We start from the raw sequence: 19,821 nt of genomic DNA, 5'->3' as shown, positions 1-19,821 counted from the left end.
CAATGAGATGATTCATTCACTTATTGGATATTCAATGATGTTGATCTTCTTACCTGTAGACAAGATGACACTAACGGCGATATCGGTTAAACCGATAAGAAATTTAAGGTTGAAGCTAAGAGCATATAACCCCTGTACTTACCTCGGTAACTCCTTCCTTAAGGAGACCTGCATCTTATGCTGCAAGAAATATTATGGTTCGATGCTGGAATAGGAGCCATTATTATTCAGCTTGCCCAGGTGATTGAAGATATACATGTGAATTTTTAAAATAGAGTATTACCTATTATCTTCGTTTCGTAGGTAGATGTGAGTATAGTGATTCACAAAAAATAAGGACTATAGCTCAAAAACATATCAAAAAAGGTTATTTTTTAGTGTTTTTAAAAAGCTATAATTCTTTATTAATTGAATAATTATATTACAAATTTTCAAATATAATAAAAATTCAATAGAATTTTGATTATAAATGAATGAAATTTTTTTAGAAATTTTTTGGGTTTTGATATTTCGATTTGAAATCTGAAAATTAAAGAATCAAAGAATATAATAAATTAATTATTAAAAATGTTACAAAATAGAATTTTAAATTTCTATTAATTTTAATTAGATATTTTAAAATGAAATGAATTTCTAAAAATATTTTATTTGTTTTTTCTTGAAATTTTTATAAATTTATATATTATGATAAAATTTTATTATAATTTAATATAAGGCTTTCTGAATACATAGAAATAAAAAGGTTGGAAAATAGCTTTTTTGGTGTGTTTTTTTAATTACGGCCCTTTTTTTTGGTCTAGTACTATATCTATCAGAATCAGAAAAGGAAGAGAGACTCAGATTCATATAGACATGTTGATTCAAACTATCGACGCGACAACACAAGTGACACCAAAAAAATATGTATCAATACAACCAAAAAAATAATTCGACTTCTCCCGCCCCCTTGAGCTACCTCTGAATAATACTCTACTACATGCCTCTGACACTTTGATAGTGTACGTTGCTTTATATCTTCTACTTAGGTACTCTTACCTCATACAATCTTCATTCCTCTTCTTTCGATTAATATTGTACTCAGATACTATAACCACACGCTCTTTACCCATAAGGCTGTTTGTCATTTTTTTTCTGTTCAATCGTGTAACACACCTTCCTATTTGTAAGGCCTTTCGAGTTACCCTTACAAAAACACGGCATTACGCGTGCGATATTTCCAAAAAGCTTCATTGTTTTGATACTGTGGATCCGGATGCTCAAGTACATACCTCCCAACCTAGGAAAGTACTCAAATAAAAACTACAAATCTTGGGAAATCAGCATTGGCTGTTCTCCTGGACCCTTTGTCGGTTATAATTTGGGATACACTTCGTCTCACCATTTCTTCTTTCTTTTGAAAGGCGCGTAGTGGCCAGTGAAAGGTTCAACGATAATGAAATGTCACCAGCAGGCATCAATGGAGGAGGAATCGGGATTGAAAATTGGTTATCAAATCATCGACAACCTTTCCGCCCCTTTTTACGAGGCAACCTCGACAAGGCTATAAGATACCGAGAGAAATTCAAGATGGGTTCCTCATATTCATCTCTCAAGGTTATCACACCGCCTCAAAAACATGAACGTGAAATTTTGGCACCTGATGAGGAAGACGATGAGGATGAAGATATAAGGCCTATCAAAAGAAGAAAGACGACCAATACCGACTTAGCACCAGTTTCGACTCATGATCCTTCAAGTCGATCCATGTCTTCAACTTCTACTGTTGCTTCAATAATGGAACCGTCTTCACTTAATTGTTCTACGAGTGAAGAATCTCCGCCGTCACGTTTACCTAGTAAATCTCAGGTAAATAAGATCAAGCCCACAGATTTTTACGGTCTCAAAAAATCAAAGCCCGATCGAGTTCGTATTGACTCTGTACTGAAATTAACAAAAACTCCCGTAGACTTCCGGAAATTGCTACGGATCCAGGTTGCTAGTATCATCCAGAATTCAAGTTTTGAAGAAACTGGCGATGGAAACACGAGTCAATACTCCAATATAAAGTGTACTTTGGTTTTGCTCCGTATTTTGGAAGATGGGTCATTTACAGATATCTATCGACAACCTCAGACTGGGAGAATTCGAATGATAGCTGAAGGTCGTCAAAATGATACCTTTCCCATATACTTACCACCCTTTATAATACCCTCGGAGGTCCTTTCTCAAGATCCAACCTCTGGTGATTCATTCGATGAACTAAAAGCTCCAAACCAACTTGGGAAATATGGAGTTCAACTTTTGATCGAGCCATTCCGCGCCAATCGAAGAGACTGGTTGCCTTTGGCACTTTCCAGTCTACCACATAACAGTCGCCTCGCAAAAAGAATATTCAAAGGAGAATCAGAGCTGACAGATGTACGTCAAATAAAATGCGAGTTTTTGCTATTCGATTGGGATAGCAAGCGAAGCACAGCAGAGATTGAGATACTGTATGATGGGGAAAGTATTGAAACTTCTGCATCATTGAAATTGGATGTACAATGGTCACTCCCAAGTCATCTACATAAAAAAGAAGAACATATCGAAGTACCAAAACTGCCGACGCCGGTTCCAGAGTTAGCTCCTGAGTTAAATTTGGCTCAAATTTTGTCTCCGCAAAAGGCAACAACAACAGATCCCGAAAGCCCCTCCCGTGGTCAAAGACGTGTTCGTGCAAATGTTCCAACATATAATCTCAAAGCTTTGAGTGCAAAAGCTCAGGGCAAGAAATTAAGAGCTCATTGGGCTAGAGAAACTTCGGAAACTCCTTTCATGGCGACTGACGCCGGGGAAACTGTGACTTATACGGTCAGCAAAGCAAATGCAGAAGTGTATAACATCAAACAGACGCATGTGGTAGTGGGATTCACGTGTCCTATATGCAATCTAGATACCAAATCTATGAAAAGTCTTCGACTCCATCTCAAAACCACACATTTACGATTTACATTTCACGTTCGCCCCAAGTCTTCGTTTTTCATCGAAATCAACAAAGAGTCTCGAAAGTCGAGGGAGATTCATCCTTTACAAAGTATCCAGTTTGGGCAGGTTAACACTTTGTTGGATATGGAGAAATATCTTTCTGGTGACTATTCTTGGGCGGAAGATAGGGAAGGGCCTCTAAACAATCAATGGCCAAATTCGGAAATCCTTGGTCGTTTGAACTTCAAAACTACTTCATTTCCATCACCCGAAACCTCACGCCAAACTTCACGCCAAACCTCACCAGAAATGTCGAACAATGATCTCGACACAAACGAGGATGAGAGTTCTACCCCGCTACCTGGTTATATTAGACGCCTGGCTCTTTCACCAGCTAGAACCAAGGATAAGCACTACGTTCCTGATATTAAACATGGTCCATATCCTAGATCTGCATATGCTCCTGACGTCAAAACCCGGGAATTTAATGATTACCGTACGAGGCGGGTTTTGAAATCTGGAGATGAGTTACCCGATACTGATGATGAGAATGACGAATCTTACCTTCTCCATAAACGAAAATGGATTATTAATGATTACACGGATGTTAAATATGACGAAAAGGAGTACTTTATTAAGTGGGAAGAGTTCATAATGGCCGAAAGGCTCACTAACCAATCTCATCTTCCGGAAACAATCACAAGATTTGTAGCGAGAAATCGCGTTTGGTTTGCCGAGAAGAAGGCTCGAAAGAAAGAATGGCGCAAGCAGATTGAATTGTGGGTAGCAAGGGGAGATCTCAAAGTCGGTTCAGTTATGTCTTGTTGTGAAAAGATGTTTGAAAAGGGAAAGAAGGAATTGGAAGAGATGAAATCCAAGTCGAATTTGGAATCAAAGTCAATTCCAGACGTGGAGCCCGCAGACGTAGAGCCTATGATGAGAGGTCCTCATGATTGCGTGTGCGGTCATCAAGTTTCAGTATGGCAAAGTAATGCTATACAGTGTAGTGGCAGAGTAAGTTTATTTATCATATGTTTACTCTAGGTGTACCAGACTAATTGCTTTATAGCTTTGTGTTGATGGTGACTACCATCGGGAGTGTGCTGAGAAGTTTGGACGCCCAGTCGGGAGAGGTAATTGGTTGTGTGATCGATGCCATGCAAAAGCATCGGGAGAACAACCATCAGGGGAGAGTAGTAATGCACTTACAAATTATTCCCAGAACCGAATTTTACCGCAGAGGCGAAATATGTAGGTACTTAGCTAGCATTAGAAAGGGGGGAGGGAAAGCAAAAAGAGGAAGAAAGATAATCTTTCAGGAAATAGAGGATACTTAATTGAACATCAAAATGTAGATAATTACAACAATACAGTGAATATATTTCAAGTCGCCACCTAGAAGAATGTAGTTGTATCTGATGATGCATTCTATGTACTAGTTAGGTACTTCCCAATTTCCCTACTTTTTTATAGTTAAGGATATGAAATGATTTAATTTGAGTAGTGATAATTTGATACCCTTTTCCTACGCGAATTACTCGCTCGTTACGATTGCTCGTTGAGATTCCAGTTCCATATACATAATACGTACATGTACACTTCAAAGTTCTTTTTCACCGATTGTTACACGTCCGGAGAAAGGTTGCATCACAATCACATGAGTAATGAATCGTCTTTCCTTACTGTCTTATTCGTCGTGTTGTCTCGGCTTGAAGGAGTGGTGATGGGCTGGGGGAATAATGGGGGAGGGGGGCGGGGGATCATATTTATATAATGGGTTTAACTTTGAGGAAGGTTTAGGTATAGGGAAGTAGGGTTGGTGATGTAGAGGGGGAAGAACGAATTGGAAATGGAATAATTAAGAAAGGGTGATTTATACATCCATATACTAGGTAGGTAGGTAGGTAGGTAGGTAGGTACAGTTAATTTTGATTCACATGATATGTTATTCTGTTTGAATATTACATCACGTTCACATATATATTAACTCTACAGTTGTCTCTGTAATATGCGTATTGATATCTGGTACTTTGCCATCATTCATATATGAATGATATAGATCTATTGTTGAACTTAACCTCAGGGATATTCACGGATGTCCGTAACTTGTTTTGCATGGAGACACTGAATGAATATATCTACTTGCTCGGTATGGAGGTAGTATTTCTTCATATGGATTGGATAATATCAATATTAGAATATAACGTTTTGATCGTGAAATGAATGTTATGATAGGTAGTCACTGACCACTATGAGATGGGAATAATCAAGGTGGGAGGATGTGCGAAATGGTGAGGGTATTGAGGTATATCTTCATTTTCATCTCCATCTTCATTCTCATCTCCTTCTCCATCTCCATCTCCAGCTCCATCTCCAACTCCATCACCTTCTCCATCACCTTCTCCATCTTCAATTCCATCTCCAACTCCAACTCCAACTCCACCTCCATCTCCATCTCCATCTCCATCTCACCAACCTTGAAACTCATTCATACCAATTAAAAAGTGGATGAGTGGTGAAAGTCTATTCCCAGACCACTCCCAGACTATTACCAGATCAGACTACCTCCCTCACCATCACATAGAGCAAGGACCCCCAAAAAAAGAAAAGCCCCGACCAAACAATTCCACCACGACAATCATCAAACAAACCACCACCATAACCACACTCCTCGTAACCTTACCCCCGTACCGCAAACCGCAAATCATCTATCCATACACAATCACATACTACCGGTACATCCTACATCCTACATCCTACATACCACATACCACATACCACATACCACATACAACCTACCTCCGTCCATACATTATAATTTCACTATCCCTCGACAGACTTCACGAAATCGATAAGAGAAAAGGAGAAGGACCTTTAAATTCAAAGAGAGAGAGAAAGAAAGAAAGAAAGAAAGAAAGAGAATAATTGATTGAATCGCGAAATAATAAGAATCCCCTTCAATCTGGGATATAATTCAATTCACCTTTCTCGCATAATTTCGTCTTGTCACGACTCTATTGTGGTGCATATGGTATTGTTGCGACAATGATTAGGCCGTGATATTCACCAATAGCTACGAAACATCACAATAGCAAAAAAAATTATTCAAAACTGTCTATTGTCAAACTACCTACCAAATAACTTCACGTTGCGCGCATATCATACATCCGTTCTAATATTGGTAAGTTTCCCATTTCACTCTCTTCAATTCATCCATCTTTGTTTTCCATGCTTTCAACAATGTCACCAAAACATACTCCCGCCAAGAATGTCGTCCATACACCGCGATCGGATAGTGAAGAGGGGATTTGATCCGTTCGTGATTGCTGATATGCTTGCTACAGAGAGGATGGAAAAGAAGAAAGCTATGGAAGTCGCTTCGAGAAACACAGCTACCATCGGGGGACTGCAAAACCTATTTCGTGACTTTGCCCAAGATGAACTCCCAGAAGTGAGCTCCCACATTCGAGGAATGTCTTACCACGTTTATTGACTGTTTGCAGATGCCGCACCTCTTGGAAATCATCGATGCCGACAAAGGAAGATGGAATTCGCGATCACACGAAGAACTCATAGGGATACCTTGGACCCTACCCAACGAACATTCAGAAGCTCGCAGGCTTCAATACATGACGGTTTTCTCTACAGGAGATCGCGACCTTCAGGTGCCACGAGCTTTTGATCATGAAGATCCAGTCGAAAGTCCAACAAATAGTGCAGGTCGCAGTAGTTTGAATACTCCTCAAAGAGACCCAAACAAAAAGTTCTCTCTCGCGGCTTACCAAAAGATGAAGAAGGGTGGAATCAAGCCTACACCAAGAACATCTGATACCCTGGATTCAGTTCGTCCGAAAGGTCATGCAAGAACAACAAGCAATATCTCCAATGCGACTCCAACGGCTCGCGGATCTTTCGAGACTTCTTCAAATGGCGAAGTACAAAGGAATGGGTCCGCGGTACACTCTGCGAGTAGATCAGAGCATGTAGTCAAGAATGGAATTGATAGGTATGTTCAATGATTGATATATCCAGAATACTATTAGCAAACGCTAAGAACGTCATAGAAACCCCCCTTCCCGAAGCAACCCAAACAGACCACATCATCTCACCAATGGCGCCAATGGCGTCAAAACTCGCACAGAACAAACAAAGGATATTTCGAGATCAAAGGAAATCAATGCACCACAAAATAAATCATCCTCAAAAATGAGCCCTTCAATTCCCACATGGAATGCACCCATGAAGCACAGCTTACCTCCTCGACCACAGTCTCCACGAAGAGTGGTTTCAGATGGCAGAAACACTAAACGATCACTTGAATCAGATGAACCATCACATGCAGAAAAGCGTGCCAGAACTGATCGAGCGAATTCACATCTTCAAAAAATCGTCAAACCAGATAATAATTCGTCCAAGGGAAAAGCCCCTCCTTCCAATTTGAGCAAGTCAGATGACCACGCATCTAAATCCTCCAAGGGAGCAGGGGAGACGAAATCATACAAATCATCAGGAAAACCTATTAATCATTTACCACCATTACTATCACCACTTCCCGCTGATCTAACAACTCCTACCACGTTTGATAGCCCTAAGAAATCGGATCAAAAGGCATCCACATCAAACACTCCATCAAAGTCCAAGACTTCCGTCAGTGGAAAGAAACCTCCACCTAAAGAGTTATCATTGCAACAAGAATCACCAAAAACTCCTCCAAGAACTGTTTCCCTCTTTGTACTTCCACCTTTACTTTCACCAACGCTTCCTCCCATTGTTGAAGCAGCATTAGCGGAACATAAGCAAAAGGAAGGGGAAAAGACTACTTCTGCGCCTGAGCATCGTCAAGAAAAGTCGAATTTATTGACCGTTGAAGAACGACATACTCAAGCTCGTAAACCGGATGCACCTGGTGTTGCTCGTAAGACTGTTAGTGGTGCCAAAGTCGGTCATCCTCCAAAACGATCTGCCTCAAATACACCATTACAAAAAGCTCGTGAGGTTTCAAAAGCTCCAGCTACGAGTCAATCATTAATTGTCAGGTTGCCTTATCCTAAGAGGAAAGCTACAACCATTGAGCGATTAGTTCGATTATCACCAAGACCTTCACAAGATTTTACCAAACTTGAGAATATCAGAAAGAAGGAAGGCTTTGAAGCTATGATGGCTTATGATCTTTCAAAGAAAGAGAAAGCTCCTGTTTTATCTGCCAGTATTGTTATGGATCAATCGGTATCAGAATCTGAAGAGGATGTACCTTTATCAACTCAGAGCAGAAAGACCGTCTCTAGGAAACGCCCTAGTGATGTTCTACCTTCAAAATCTGAACCGCCAATAAAGCGGGCTAAACGTCCTGACAATCTTGATGTTACGACTGCTAGAAAGACTGTTCCTAGTCCATTGAAGTCTCCTACGCGCCCTGGTCCATCTCAAAAAGGTTTACTTGCTACACCCAAGAAGAATGAGGGTTCTAGGGGTACCGCTATGGTCAGGGTTTCTTCTAGTGATGGAAATCCTCAAACTCCCTCGGGCGCAAATATCACTGTAACGACTCCTCAGAGTATCTCTACGAGTAGATCTGACCAACTTAAAACTTTGGCTTATAGTCTCAAGAAGAAAGGCGAACATGAGACAAGGATTAATGGTAATCAACATCAACTTAAGCCTGTTGGTGAACGAACGGCTGGGGTCATGGTTGTAATTGAAAGTATCTGTCAGTACATGAGATATTTCAATAGACTTCCTTGTGCTAGTCCTAGAGAAACTAGCTACAGTCAAAGAAGTCAGAATGCTCAAAATTGGGATACAATTATTCCAATGCTTGCTTGGCTCAAAAATATCAGTGAAGATATTCCTGTTCTTCAAGTATTATCTGCTCATCTTAATGCTGTTTGCCTTGAAGTATCAACTCGTGCTTTTATTAGCATGCCTACTTCACCAGGTAATACTGAAGATGATCGAGCAAAGGATCGTGGAATTTGGTCTAAACAACAATCACAAGATTTGAAAAGGCATGATGCATGGAGACAAAGTCATCATGTTGGATACAAACTTTTGAAAGATTTGTCCTTAAAGGGTGAACCTACAATTATTGGACCGTGGACTAGTGTTGATACAATTACAGCATATTGCATGGAAGTTTGTACAGCATTCAACAAGAAGGACCAATGGGGTTGGAAAAAGCAAGTTGACTTTTAGTCACTTTTTATACTTCATGCTGGTTGTTCTACCTTGCTACGATTCCTACGATAAAATGCTCTTTGTAGTAAAATCCGACGTTTCACGAATGCGAAAATACAATTTCTCGGAATTGCTTCTTTATTATAACTTTACTTCTTCATATCTTTTGTTATCACACACTTTTTCTATAGGTATAATACCCAAAGCATTTCGGTGGGAATAATATAGGATGGTCATGGAAATTGGGATGGTGTAAGTGTGGGTGTGGATGGCGTTTGCGATATTGATTTTGTTTTTCGACTTGAACTTTTGCACATTATACGGTTTATTTTTTGGGGTGGGAGAAATGGTACTATACCCAGAGATGTTGCAATTGCTTTTTTTGACTTGCGGCGGGAGGAGTTGGAATGTGGAATGTGGATAGGGATTTAAGTGTTTTTGAGGGATGTTGTATGGGGTTTGGGTGGGATAAGTAAAAGATGGGATGGGACGGATGGGAGGAAGGAGCTTAGGATGCATAACTGGATGGATGAACGGTTTCTGTAGGTTTTTGAAGCATTTTGGGGGGGGGGGGTCAATGGGGCGTATCATAGAATGATGGATGGATGAAAGTGATCAAAATCAAGACACATGGATGGATGGATGGATGGATTAGATATAGTATATGCATGCGAGATAGTGAAGATGTATATACCTAGGTACGTTTGATATTTTCCGTACGGTATGATATGCAATAAATGGAACAGGAATCGATGGAATCAAATGGAATGAAATTTCTACAAAGTGAATATACTAAGTGTCGTTAGAAGAGAGGTGCTTACAGTATGTAGAAGGTTGAAAATGAGAGGTAGTATTCAAAAAGTGGTATTTGAATGATTTTGAAGATTTGTATGTGTATGTGTGTATGTATGTGTGTGTATAGGGACTTGGATTTAATATAGACAGATGGGCGGGTGGGTAGGTAGATACTTGGTATATCTGGATATCAATATGAACATAAATGTGAACACTCTATAGCGAGTGAGTCCAGTAGTAGTATAAAGATGTAGAAGTATCCATGGATACCTAGTCATGGATGTATATAATCGCACATTAAGCGAGAGGGGGGAAGGGAGGGAGGGGAGGAAATTTGTGTTTTGGTTTTGTAGGTATTTTGGTGGTTAGGTGAGTAGGTTATTATGTGGATATTTAACCTATATAATCCCTTTCTTTATTCAACATATGATTCGTTGAAATAAAGGGCGGGGAGGAGGGGGAGGAGAGGACAGGAGAGGAGAGGAGAGAGGGAGCAGAGAGAAGTCGGTGCGTATATTCTGGAAATATCGTATGTATACTCGCATTTCTATGTGTAAATATCTCAATATCTCCACATCTCAATATATAACCAACCTCTGTTATTATTCTGCAAAAGAGAATTGAATTTTCTATCTAGGATCTAGATGTTATTTTGATGTTTGAATTACTGTTACTGTTACTATTACTGTTTTATCAGGTTAGATCGATTAGATTAGATCAGATGTAATACGGTCCAATCTAATTCAAAAAATGCTATTCTTGTATTCTTGGAGTTGGAATAAGGTTAGAAATTGGAATGGGTGTTGATGGTATGAATATTGGTACGAGGATTGGTGTTGATGGGCATCAATCTCTTATACAGTATCGTTCTTTCATGAGAGGATGGGACTGGGTGTTGAGTATGGGATGCTAGGAATTGGAAAGGATTTTGAGATTGAGATTGAGATTGAGAATAATAGTTATATATTTTTTTCTGTGAGGAGGACTTGGATTATATCCTTGGTGCTGGAGTGCCGAAGTGTTGGAGTGCTGGTTGAAGGAAAAGAAGGGGGAAGATAAATATAAATGTAATACAATAGTGTTAATTGTAGGTTTGGTGGCGGGATTTGAAGAAGGAAGAAGGAGAGAGAGAGAGAGAGAGAGAGAGAGAGAGAGAGAGAGAGAGAGAGAGAGAGAGAGAGAAATACTATATTTAGATATAACAGTAATCCCGTCGTTCTCAAGCCATTATATAATTATAAGGATCACTGCCTCTATCACTAATGACGAGAGTTATCTAGCTACAGGAGAAATAAAGTAAACATATGTTTATTTATTATCCCCGGCTCATTCTCACAAGTATCAAGAACATACATATACCATATTCCGCATCCTATCCTCATCACATTTCCTCAACTCCAACTCTCACACTCATTCATTCCCATCCATCTCAACCTAAACTTCATTTGCCTGTAGTCATTCCCATTCCCAAACCTACCCAGTCTCCCATTACTAAACAACTACCTCTTAAATACAGATTTAGATCCAGATTTAGACTAAGATTCAATTACATGGACAAGTAAACAACAGATGACTGACTACACAGGTAATAACCCATTAAACCCACAGCGAGCAGGAGTAGAAAGTTTCTGCAAGATATGATTTCTGAATCTTTCAAATCAGTGTAAACATTGAAAGAACTGGAGAGATTCAAAGCATTCTGAACGTTCAAAGTATTCTAAATACTCAAAATATTCTAATCGTTCAAAGTGTTTGAGATATTCAAAACATTTTAAACATCCAAAGCATTGCACGCAAAGATGTCGGACAATCCAAAGCACCCAAAGCTATTCGATTTTTGCATTTGCATTTGCGTACTCAAGGCATCATTATGGCTCAGTAGGAGGCTCAAAGTCGTTGATGCTCACAAGTCCAGAATGATGTCATGAATACCTAGTATACATTCACAATACATCAAATCACATCCCATAAAATATTGTTCAACAAAGCAAGCAATCATACATCAAATCATTTAACATCAATAAAGAAAATAGTTGGTGAGTTGTTACAAGGCTTAGCTTTTAAAAGGCGATGCGATAATCAGAGGATATTTTTCTGTCTCGGACCTTCCCAAGTCTGTACACAGCCCAAGCTCCAACGCTGCCTACCCATTCCCCTTTTCATTCATCTTCATCTCTCATCCATCTGGAATTATACACATCATCCCCTTTCTATCATCTCATCTATTTCTCCCTATAAATCATGGACGTTAGCATATCGCAAATATACAAGAGCTATTCAGGTGGTAATAACTTACAAATCTGCGAGAATCTTCTCTCCCTTTGCACGTGCTGATGCAAAGTCACCAACCATATAGAAAGCACCTTCTGGCAAATCATCACCCTCTCCGTTCATGATAGATTTGAAACTGGCGATTGTGGTCTTCAAGTCAACGAGAACACCTTCGATACCAGTGAAAACGTGTGCGACAGTGAATGGTTGAGACAAGAATCTTTGCAATTTACGGGCACGCTCGACAGTCAACTTATCAGCTTCCGACAATTCATCCATACCAAGAATGGCAATGATATCTTGGAGGGACTTGTACTCTTGCAACATTTGTTGGACACGGGTGGCGGTATCGTAGTGATCTTGTCCGACAACACGGGGATCCAACATACGGGATTTGGAGTCAAGGGGATCGACAGCTGGGTAAATACCCAACTCAGAGATACCACGGGACAAGACAGTGGTGGCGTCCAAATGGGCGAAGGTAGTAGCAGGGGCAGGATCAGTCAAATCATCAGCTGGTACGTAGACAGCTTGGACGGAGGTAATGGAACCCTTGGTGGTGGTGGTAATACGTTCTTGCATGAGACCCATGTCGACGGCGAGAGTAGGTTGGTAACCGACAGCAGAAGGAATACGACCGAGTAGAGCAGACACTTCAGAACCAGCTTGGGTGAATCTGAAAATGTTATCAATGAAGAGCAAAACTGGTGAAGAAAGTTAGCAAATTTCATTTTTTTCATGGAAACAGATCTAGAAAAATTCACCATCTTGTCCTTCTTCGTCTCTGAAGTATTCAGCTACAGTCCTTTTTTGTTAGATCCTGGTTAGCTTGCGTCCTCCTTCATAACATAATCAGGTGTCGTGTGATGTTGAAGACAGATAGAACATTCAAAGGAGGTGATATATTTGAAGGTTGAACATTGAAATGAGGTGATGTATCAAAAAAGATTGGTACATTGAAGGAATGTGATGTGTTGAAAAGAAGTGGAACATTGAAAGGGGATGATGTATTGAAGAAAGGTGGTACATTGAAAGGTGGCCATATCTTAAAAAAAAGTGATGTAATGAAAGGAGGGGAGGTATCAAAAATGAGTACTTACAAACCAGTAAGAGCAACACGGGCACGGGCTCCGGGGGGCTCGTTCATTTGACCGAAGACCAAAGCGACCTTGGAGTCTCCATCAAGTTGGATGACGGAGGTCTCTTGCATTTCCTTGTACAAATCGTTACCCTCACGAGTACGCTCACCAACACCAGTGAAAACAGAGTAACCACCGTGTGCCTTGGCAATGTTGTTGATCAACTCTTGAATGAACACAGTCTTTCCGACACCAGCTCCTCCGAAGAGACCAATCTTTCCACCACGAGCGTAAGGAGCGAGTAAATCGACAACCTTGATACCAGTGACCAAAACCTCAGCAGCGGTGGATTGCTCAGTGAAAGGTGGAGCATCGGCGTGAATTGGTGATCTCTTGTTACACTTAATAGGTCCCCGTTCATCGATTGGGTCACCAGTAACGTTCATGATACGACCGAGGGTTCCTGCACCGACTGGTACCATGATTGGGGATCCAGTATCGGTTGCGCGGTGACCACGGACTAAACCTTCGGTACCTATAAACATATTCAGTCAATCATTGTGCTTGTATCCTTCAAGATCGAGTTCTCTTACCATCCATAGCAATAGTTCTAACGACATTCTCTCCCAGATGTTGCTGTTATCCCTGTCAGTCCGTATTCGACGTTTGTTTATTCCTTGTATTGTTGACGTACTGCGACCTCAAGAATGAGTTTGTTACCACCGTTAGTGGTCTCGAGGGCGTTAAGAATGGGTGGGAGCTTCTCGGTATCGAATTTAACTATTCAGATGTGGTCAGTATGCAGTTGCAGGGTATTGAAAGCTCGTCCCCCATGTAATCCCTAGATCCGGAGTTTGACGTCGTTGCCGAGAAAGAATTTTCCATGCCACTTACCATCAACGACGGCACCAATGACTTGATGGATCTTGCCGTGTATCGCACTATCACTAGCATATCTAGCAGAAGCAGCTCTTAAACCAGTTGACAAAGCTGGTCTGAAGGCGCTTCTTGAAGCCCGGAGGGCAGAGTTTTGGATGGCGCTATAGAAAGTTTTAAAGTCAGCTCAATTGGACTATTGCCACCCATTGCGACAGGGCGAAATATTTTCAAATATAAGTACGTACCTCCTGAACATCTTTACGGATGGAGAAGAGCGTTGAAGATGTGAGTGGAGATACAAAGATTGATGGAGGTATGGTATTGCAAAATGAGGAGGTAAATTGAAGCCAGCAGCAAAATGAGCTTCTCGACTAATTGTTAGCGTATACCCCCACGTGATGGCGTAAATTCCGACTTCCCGTTTTGACCCGAGTTGAGATCATCAACAACAACGTCGATATCAGAGAGACGAGATCGAATCTTGGAAAATGATACATTGTAAATGGATTAGACAATTGCTCAGTTCACACTCAGTTTTCATCCAATGATACTTGATTATTACATATTCAGTATTATTTAGTTGAATTTACAAAGAACAATCACATATTTATTTTCCCACCAACATTTCTTTTTTTGATTGGCGGGGGAGAAAATAAAAAAAATCTATTTTTTTCTTCTTCGCTGCAGAGGCTCGCTCACATAGCTAAAATAAATCTATCGACGTAAAGAGGTAGGTATTGAAAGCAGAACCCGCATACTTTTTCCGTCTGCAATCTCTCGGTCATATTCTAGGTTTATTTTACTCATTTCTCCAACTTGCTTGCCCGGCGAATAGCCATCTTATCTACTAATTTTTATACCGTAGATTCAAGTGCCAAAACCTGTATATAATTAGTTTCTTGTATCAGCTATGTTAAGAGGGAAACTTACTATTGCTGTACGGGTTGGAATGTAGACTTGAATAAAGTTCTTTCTATCGTTCCATGCAAAAGGTGTTGTGAAGAAGCGTGTTGAAGAATCAATTCTTTCGAATCCTCCAACATCCTTGGTATCAGTGTTGAGAACAGCTTTGTAAGTACCCTCTTGTTCGACACCAACTCTGTAATCTACGAAACTTTGGGTTGGGTTGAAATTGAAGATCCATAACAAGCCAGCTCGCTCAAAAACAATGACCTTATCAGACTCATTCTTCAAACTGATATAAGCTTGATCGCTGTGTAACCATCCATACTTTGCTTCAAGATGTTGCATGTGGGAATCAAATTCGTTCAATGCTTTGTAACGAAGAAGATCATCATCTGGAAGGTTAAATTGACGACGAGCATACCAAAAGCTGTTGTTGTTACCTTCACGAGGGAAGTCGAGCCACTCTGGATGACCGAATTCGTTACCCTCGAAATTGAGATAACCTTCGCCTCCAAGACCGGATGTCAGGAGGCGAATCATCTTGTGTAATGCCATTCCACGCTCGATAATTGGCGTGAACTCTGTAAGTCTTGACATATTTGTGTACATCTCTGCGTCACACAAATGCATCATGATGGACTTATCTCCGACCAATGCTTGATCGTGACTCTCACAGTATGCGATAGTCTTCTCACCATGACGTCTGTTCGTCAAAGTAAAGCAGATGTTTCCGAGATCCCATTCGTCGTCCTTCTTTTCCTTGAGGATCTTAATCCACATATCAGGAATGGCCATAGCAAGTCTGTAATCAAACCCTACGCCACCTAGTGCTAATGGTAAGCACAGAGCGGGCATTCCCGAAACATCTTCTGCAATAGAGATCGATTCTGGATAAAGTTGGTGCAGCATCTCATTGGCAATCATAAGGTAGACAACACCGTCCTCATCAACAGATGGACCAAAGTACTCATGGTAACCACCAGAGAACCCCGTTCCAATTCCATGATGGGTATAAAGCATGCTCGTAACACCGTCGAATCGGAATCCGTCAAAGTTGTATTCGTCCATCCAGAATCGTAAATTGCTGAGCAAGAATCTCAAGACTTCATGAGATCCATAGTTGAAAAGTCTACTATCCCACAACTCATGCTTTCCTTTAGGACCCTCGTGGAAATAGCAGCTGTCACTCCCATCGAACTCATTGAGCCCATCCAATACATTTTTGGAAGCATGACTGTGAACCACGTCAAGCAGCACAGTGATACCAAGTCCATGTGCGGTATCTATAAGCTCTCTCAGCTCATCAGGTGTACCATATCGACTGCTTGCAGCAAAGAAACTGTTGATTTGATAACCGAAACTTGCATAATATGCATGCTCCATAATAGCCATAAGCTGAATAACATTATAACCCAAATGGTGTATTCTTGGTATCATGTTCTTTGTGAACTCCTTGTATGTGGAAACCCGTAGTTCTGGGGAAGAAATACCAACGTGTGCCTCATATACCCTAACACTTTCTGGCTTCTTTGGTCTGGGATGCTTGAAGACATATCGTTCGGACTCAGGTGGGTTCCAAAATCGAGCGTCGTAAACTGGGGAGACGGAGAGATCTTGCGTGACATATTTGATCCATGCAGGAATTCGTTCAATTCGTTCGCCGGAAGGTGTAATCATAGAGATCTGGTGGGGTTAGCGGGGGGAAATAAAGCAGTTGGCTAGAGCCGTTTACCTTGATCTTAGAATTATGTGCGATAGCTGGTTTGCCATCCTTTGCGGGTAGAACAATTTCGAAAACCCCATAAGGATCCTTCTTCATAGGGTGAGACTCGCGGTTCCAGTCGTCTACACGATGTTAATGTTCGACGTCCTGAGAGTTGTGAACGAGGGAGAGAAATACTAAAATCACCAATCAAGAATGCTTGTGTTGCATTCGGAGCCCATTCCCTGTATGTAATGTTGTTCTTCTTATCGACATTGAATCCAAACTTCTCGGTACCCTGATATGGTTAGTTGTGACCAAAGAATCTATAGGAGCTTCACAAACTCTGCTAAATTTCTCAATACCACCTTCAGTATCGTCGATGGTTTTAATCCATTGCTGTGCTTTTGAAAATCTGTGCTTTAAAGAATCTCTGAATGGTTCAAGCCATGGATCAAGTTGGATAACGCCTGAATTGGTCAATATTGAGCATCGTCTGGGGACCGTTGAGCTTACCAGTTCCATCATTTGGGATTCCCCTTGGTGCTTCACTCTTCATGATTGAAGCAGTTGCCAGTTCATTTACATTAGCCATTCTTGCAGATAATGTTTTTGACAGATTGTATGAGGCTGGGGAATTTAATGGATTAGTATTTTATTGGAGAAAGTCGAGCTAGTAAGTACCTACCTAGTTCCTAGTACTCTCCGGATTTGAGGAGCTATGATGATGGGGGTATGATATGACGGTATGTATGGATGGGTTTAGCTCTCTTCTAACCGCGCAAACAAGATAAGGGAGGGGCGCTTAACACGCGATTCAACTTGAGATAAGTGCGTAGGAAGAGATGAATAGAAAAGTTGACAGTGAAGATGGAAAAGAAAAGAAAAGAAAAGGAAGCATTCAGTCAACTTATGATGTTTTTTCTTTTTGCAGAGAAGAGAAATCCTGTGCATATTGCGGGGTCTTATTCCTCTTTTTCTCTCCCTCGCCATTGCGCGAGTAACAAGTGGCTAGGTATTGATAATGCAGGACATGATTTGTTTGGTGTATTTGATTTGTTTGAATTGATCCCCTATCCTCCCTCCCTACCTAAGGATCTGCCAATTCTTCTACTTCTGGTAGAACTTGTTGAGAGAATTTAACCATTTCACGCCTTTTCCAGCCTGAACCCAAGCCCAACTAAAGAACCTGGACGTACTTATTACGAGCTTAGGAGCTTATTAGGTACCTACCGAGCCTCCCTACCCAGCAATCCATATTAATGATAAAGCAGCTGGAGAGTGAAGCGAATTTCGAGTGAAGGGACTGACCTGACTGGACCTTGTTGTAAACGCCTGCAAGCCATCCTGCTCGTGCGTGTGTGGCATTAGTGACGTCGATCCCTGTCGTATGAGAAAATCAACGAACCATTCTTTGAACCATTCAATTCCTCCATCCATCCATGAATTGGTGTGAAGATTCTCGAAGAAAACGGCGGAATATGAAGTTATTTTACTTATTATTTATACACATCTAATTATTAGGTACTTATTACCTAGGTGTTAAGTAGCTTTTATACTAGAGACGAATAGGTATGAAATCAAAATGCAAATGTCAAAAAAAGTTCAAACTTTATAAATAACCGATATCCCTGCTACGTGCACGACCCTACTATGTGCACACTTTTATTATTTATATAGAAAATTGAATTAAAAATTGAAAAAGCGATATTATAATTTGAAATTCAAAATTGAGATAATTGAAATAAACTTATATAATATTTTGAAATAAAAAAATTAAAAATCTCAAAAATTATAATAATAATAATGATAAATAAGATATTAATTTTTATAAAAAAAATTATTTATTTATTAATATATTTTATAATATAATTAAAAATATAAGTTTTTTTTAATGAAATTATGAAGTTCTATATATTATAATATAAGATATTTGAAAAAAACTAAAGTTTTTTATCGAAAATTTGAAATTATATTAATATTAAATTCTAATATATTTTATAAAAAATATTTTAATAATTAATTATTAATAGAATAATGAATTTATAATATTTTATTCTATTTTTAAGTTATATAATAATAATAATCTTTAAAAAAAATATAAATATATTAAAATCTATAATTTATTAATATTAAATTTAAATAAAGATTTATAAAAACTTATTAGGAATTTGATTTAATCTAATAATAAATATAATATAAGTATTTATTAATTTTTTTAAGAAATTTCAATCTTAAACTTTTTTGTTATATAGTTTTTAATCAATTATTAAAGAATGAAACTATATTGATCAGATTTTGATTTAATAAAAAAATTTAAATTTCGAAAATTAAATTATTAATTAATATTAAATCAATTTTTATTTAAAAAAAAAATTTTAAAAATGAATTAATAATATTTTGAATTGAAAAAAAAATTCTTTTTAAAGAATTTTATTTTAAAAGAATTTTTATATAATTAGAATCTTATTATATATAATAGAATTAAGATTTAGATAATTTTAAAAATAAAATTTCAAAAATAAAAGATATTTTTAAATAATTTTCTTTTATTAATCAAAACTCTATATATTTTAATATTTAATATAATCCTTTTTTTAAAAACTTACTTTTTAAATCTTTAATATTAAATATAAAATTTAAATTCATTTTAAAAAATATTTTTAACTTTTCTAAAAATATTATAAATCATTAGAAAAATCTAAGAATCTATATTAAATTTAATTCTTTTTACTTTTTTGATTTTTTTGATTTTTTTATAATATTATTAATATCAAAAAATCTATAAAAATTTATTATAATTCTATAAATAGATTCTAATATATTATTTATTAAGAAATTATATATCAAGATTCTATATTCTCTTTATTTAATTATTCAATCAATTCTTAATTTAATAATTCGAAATCCTTATAAATTGAAATTGATAATATTAATTAATTATTGAATTAAATTTTATATTATTATAATTATTTTTAAATTTTAAATTGATTTTTGTTTTGATATAAAAAAAGTGTGCATATAGTAGGGTCGTGCACGTAGTAGGGATATCGGTTAACCCTTTTTCTTCTC

At 38.5% G+C, this 19,821-nt stretch overlaps 5 protein-coding genes across 5 annotated transcripts; 2 read left to right on the top strand and 3 right to left on the bottom strand.

Annotated features, from left to right (window-relative positions):
• The first annotated feature begins 877 nt into the window (after positions 1-877).
• Positions 878-4,333, top strand: EAE97_003583 (uncharacterized protein). The gene is made up of 3 exons (XM_038874095.1): positions 878-1,025; positions 1,082-3,957; positions 4,013-4,333. The coding sequence occupies exons 2-3, from the start codon at positions 1,438-1,440 to the stop codon at positions 4,196-4,198; spliced, it is 2,706 nt and encodes a 901-aa protein (XP_038734704.1). The 5' UTR covers positions 878-1,025; positions 1,082-1,437; the 3' UTR covers positions 4,199-4,333.
• An 859-nt stretch (positions 4,334-5,192) lies between these two features.
• On the bottom strand, positions 5,193-5,752 carry EAE97_003582 (uncharacterized protein; the record flags this gene model as incomplete). The annotated part of the gene is made up of 2 exons (XM_038874094.1): positions 5,193-5,410; positions 5,743-5,752. 2 exons carry the CDS (start codon positions 5,750-5,752, stop codon positions 5,193-5,195), a joined length of 228 nt encoding a protein of 75 aa, XP_038734703.1.
• Positions 5,753-6,211: 459 nt separating this feature from the next.
• EAE97_003581 (uncharacterized protein) lies at positions 6,212-9,135 on the top strand (the record flags this gene model as incomplete). Its single annotated transcript, XM_038874093.1, has 3 exons — positions 6,212-6,394; positions 6,447-6,949; positions 7,008-9,135. The coding sequence occupies 3 exons, from the start codon at positions 6,212-6,214 to the stop codon at positions 9,133-9,135; spliced, it is 2,814 nt and encodes a 937-aa protein (XP_038734702.1).
• Positions 9,136-12,134: 2,999 nt separating this feature from the next.
• EAE97_003580 (uncharacterized protein) lies at positions 12,135-14,397 on the bottom strand (the record flags this gene model as incomplete). Its single annotated transcript, XM_038874092.1, has 8 exons — positions 12,135-12,144; positions 12,209-12,887; positions 12,948-12,988; positions 13,284-13,797; positions 13,856-13,898; positions 13,957-14,042; positions 14,157-14,302; positions 14,387-14,397. The coding sequence occupies 8 exons, from the start codon at positions 14,395-14,397 to the stop codon at positions 12,135-12,137; spliced, it is 1,530 nt and encodes a 509-aa protein (XP_038734701.1).
• A 598-nt stretch (positions 14,398-14,995) lies between these two features.
• Positions 14,996-17,344, bottom strand: EAE97_003579 (uncharacterized protein; the record flags this gene model as incomplete). Its single annotated transcript, XM_038874091.1, has 6 exons — positions 14,996-15,022; positions 15,072-16,730; positions 16,780-16,892; positions 16,948-17,047; positions 17,095-17,219; positions 17,266-17,344. 6 exons carry the CDS (start codon positions 17,342-17,344, stop codon positions 14,996-14,998), a joined length of 2,103 nt encoding a protein of 700 aa, XP_038734700.1.
• Between the last annotated feature and the right edge of the window lie 2,477 nt (positions 17,345-19,821).

The sequence above is a fragment of the Botrytis byssoidea genome (assembly GCF_014898295.1).
Source record: "Botrytis byssoidea strain MUCL 94 chromosome Unknown BBYS_006, whole genome shotgun sequence".
Classification (NCBI taxonomy): Eukaryota; Fungi; Ascomycota; class Leotiomycetes; order Helotiales; family Sclerotiniaceae; genus Botrytis; species Botrytis byssoidea.
The sequence above is the reverse complement of the archived record's forward strand: the minus strand, read 5'-3'. Positions and strand labels throughout refer to the sequence as shown.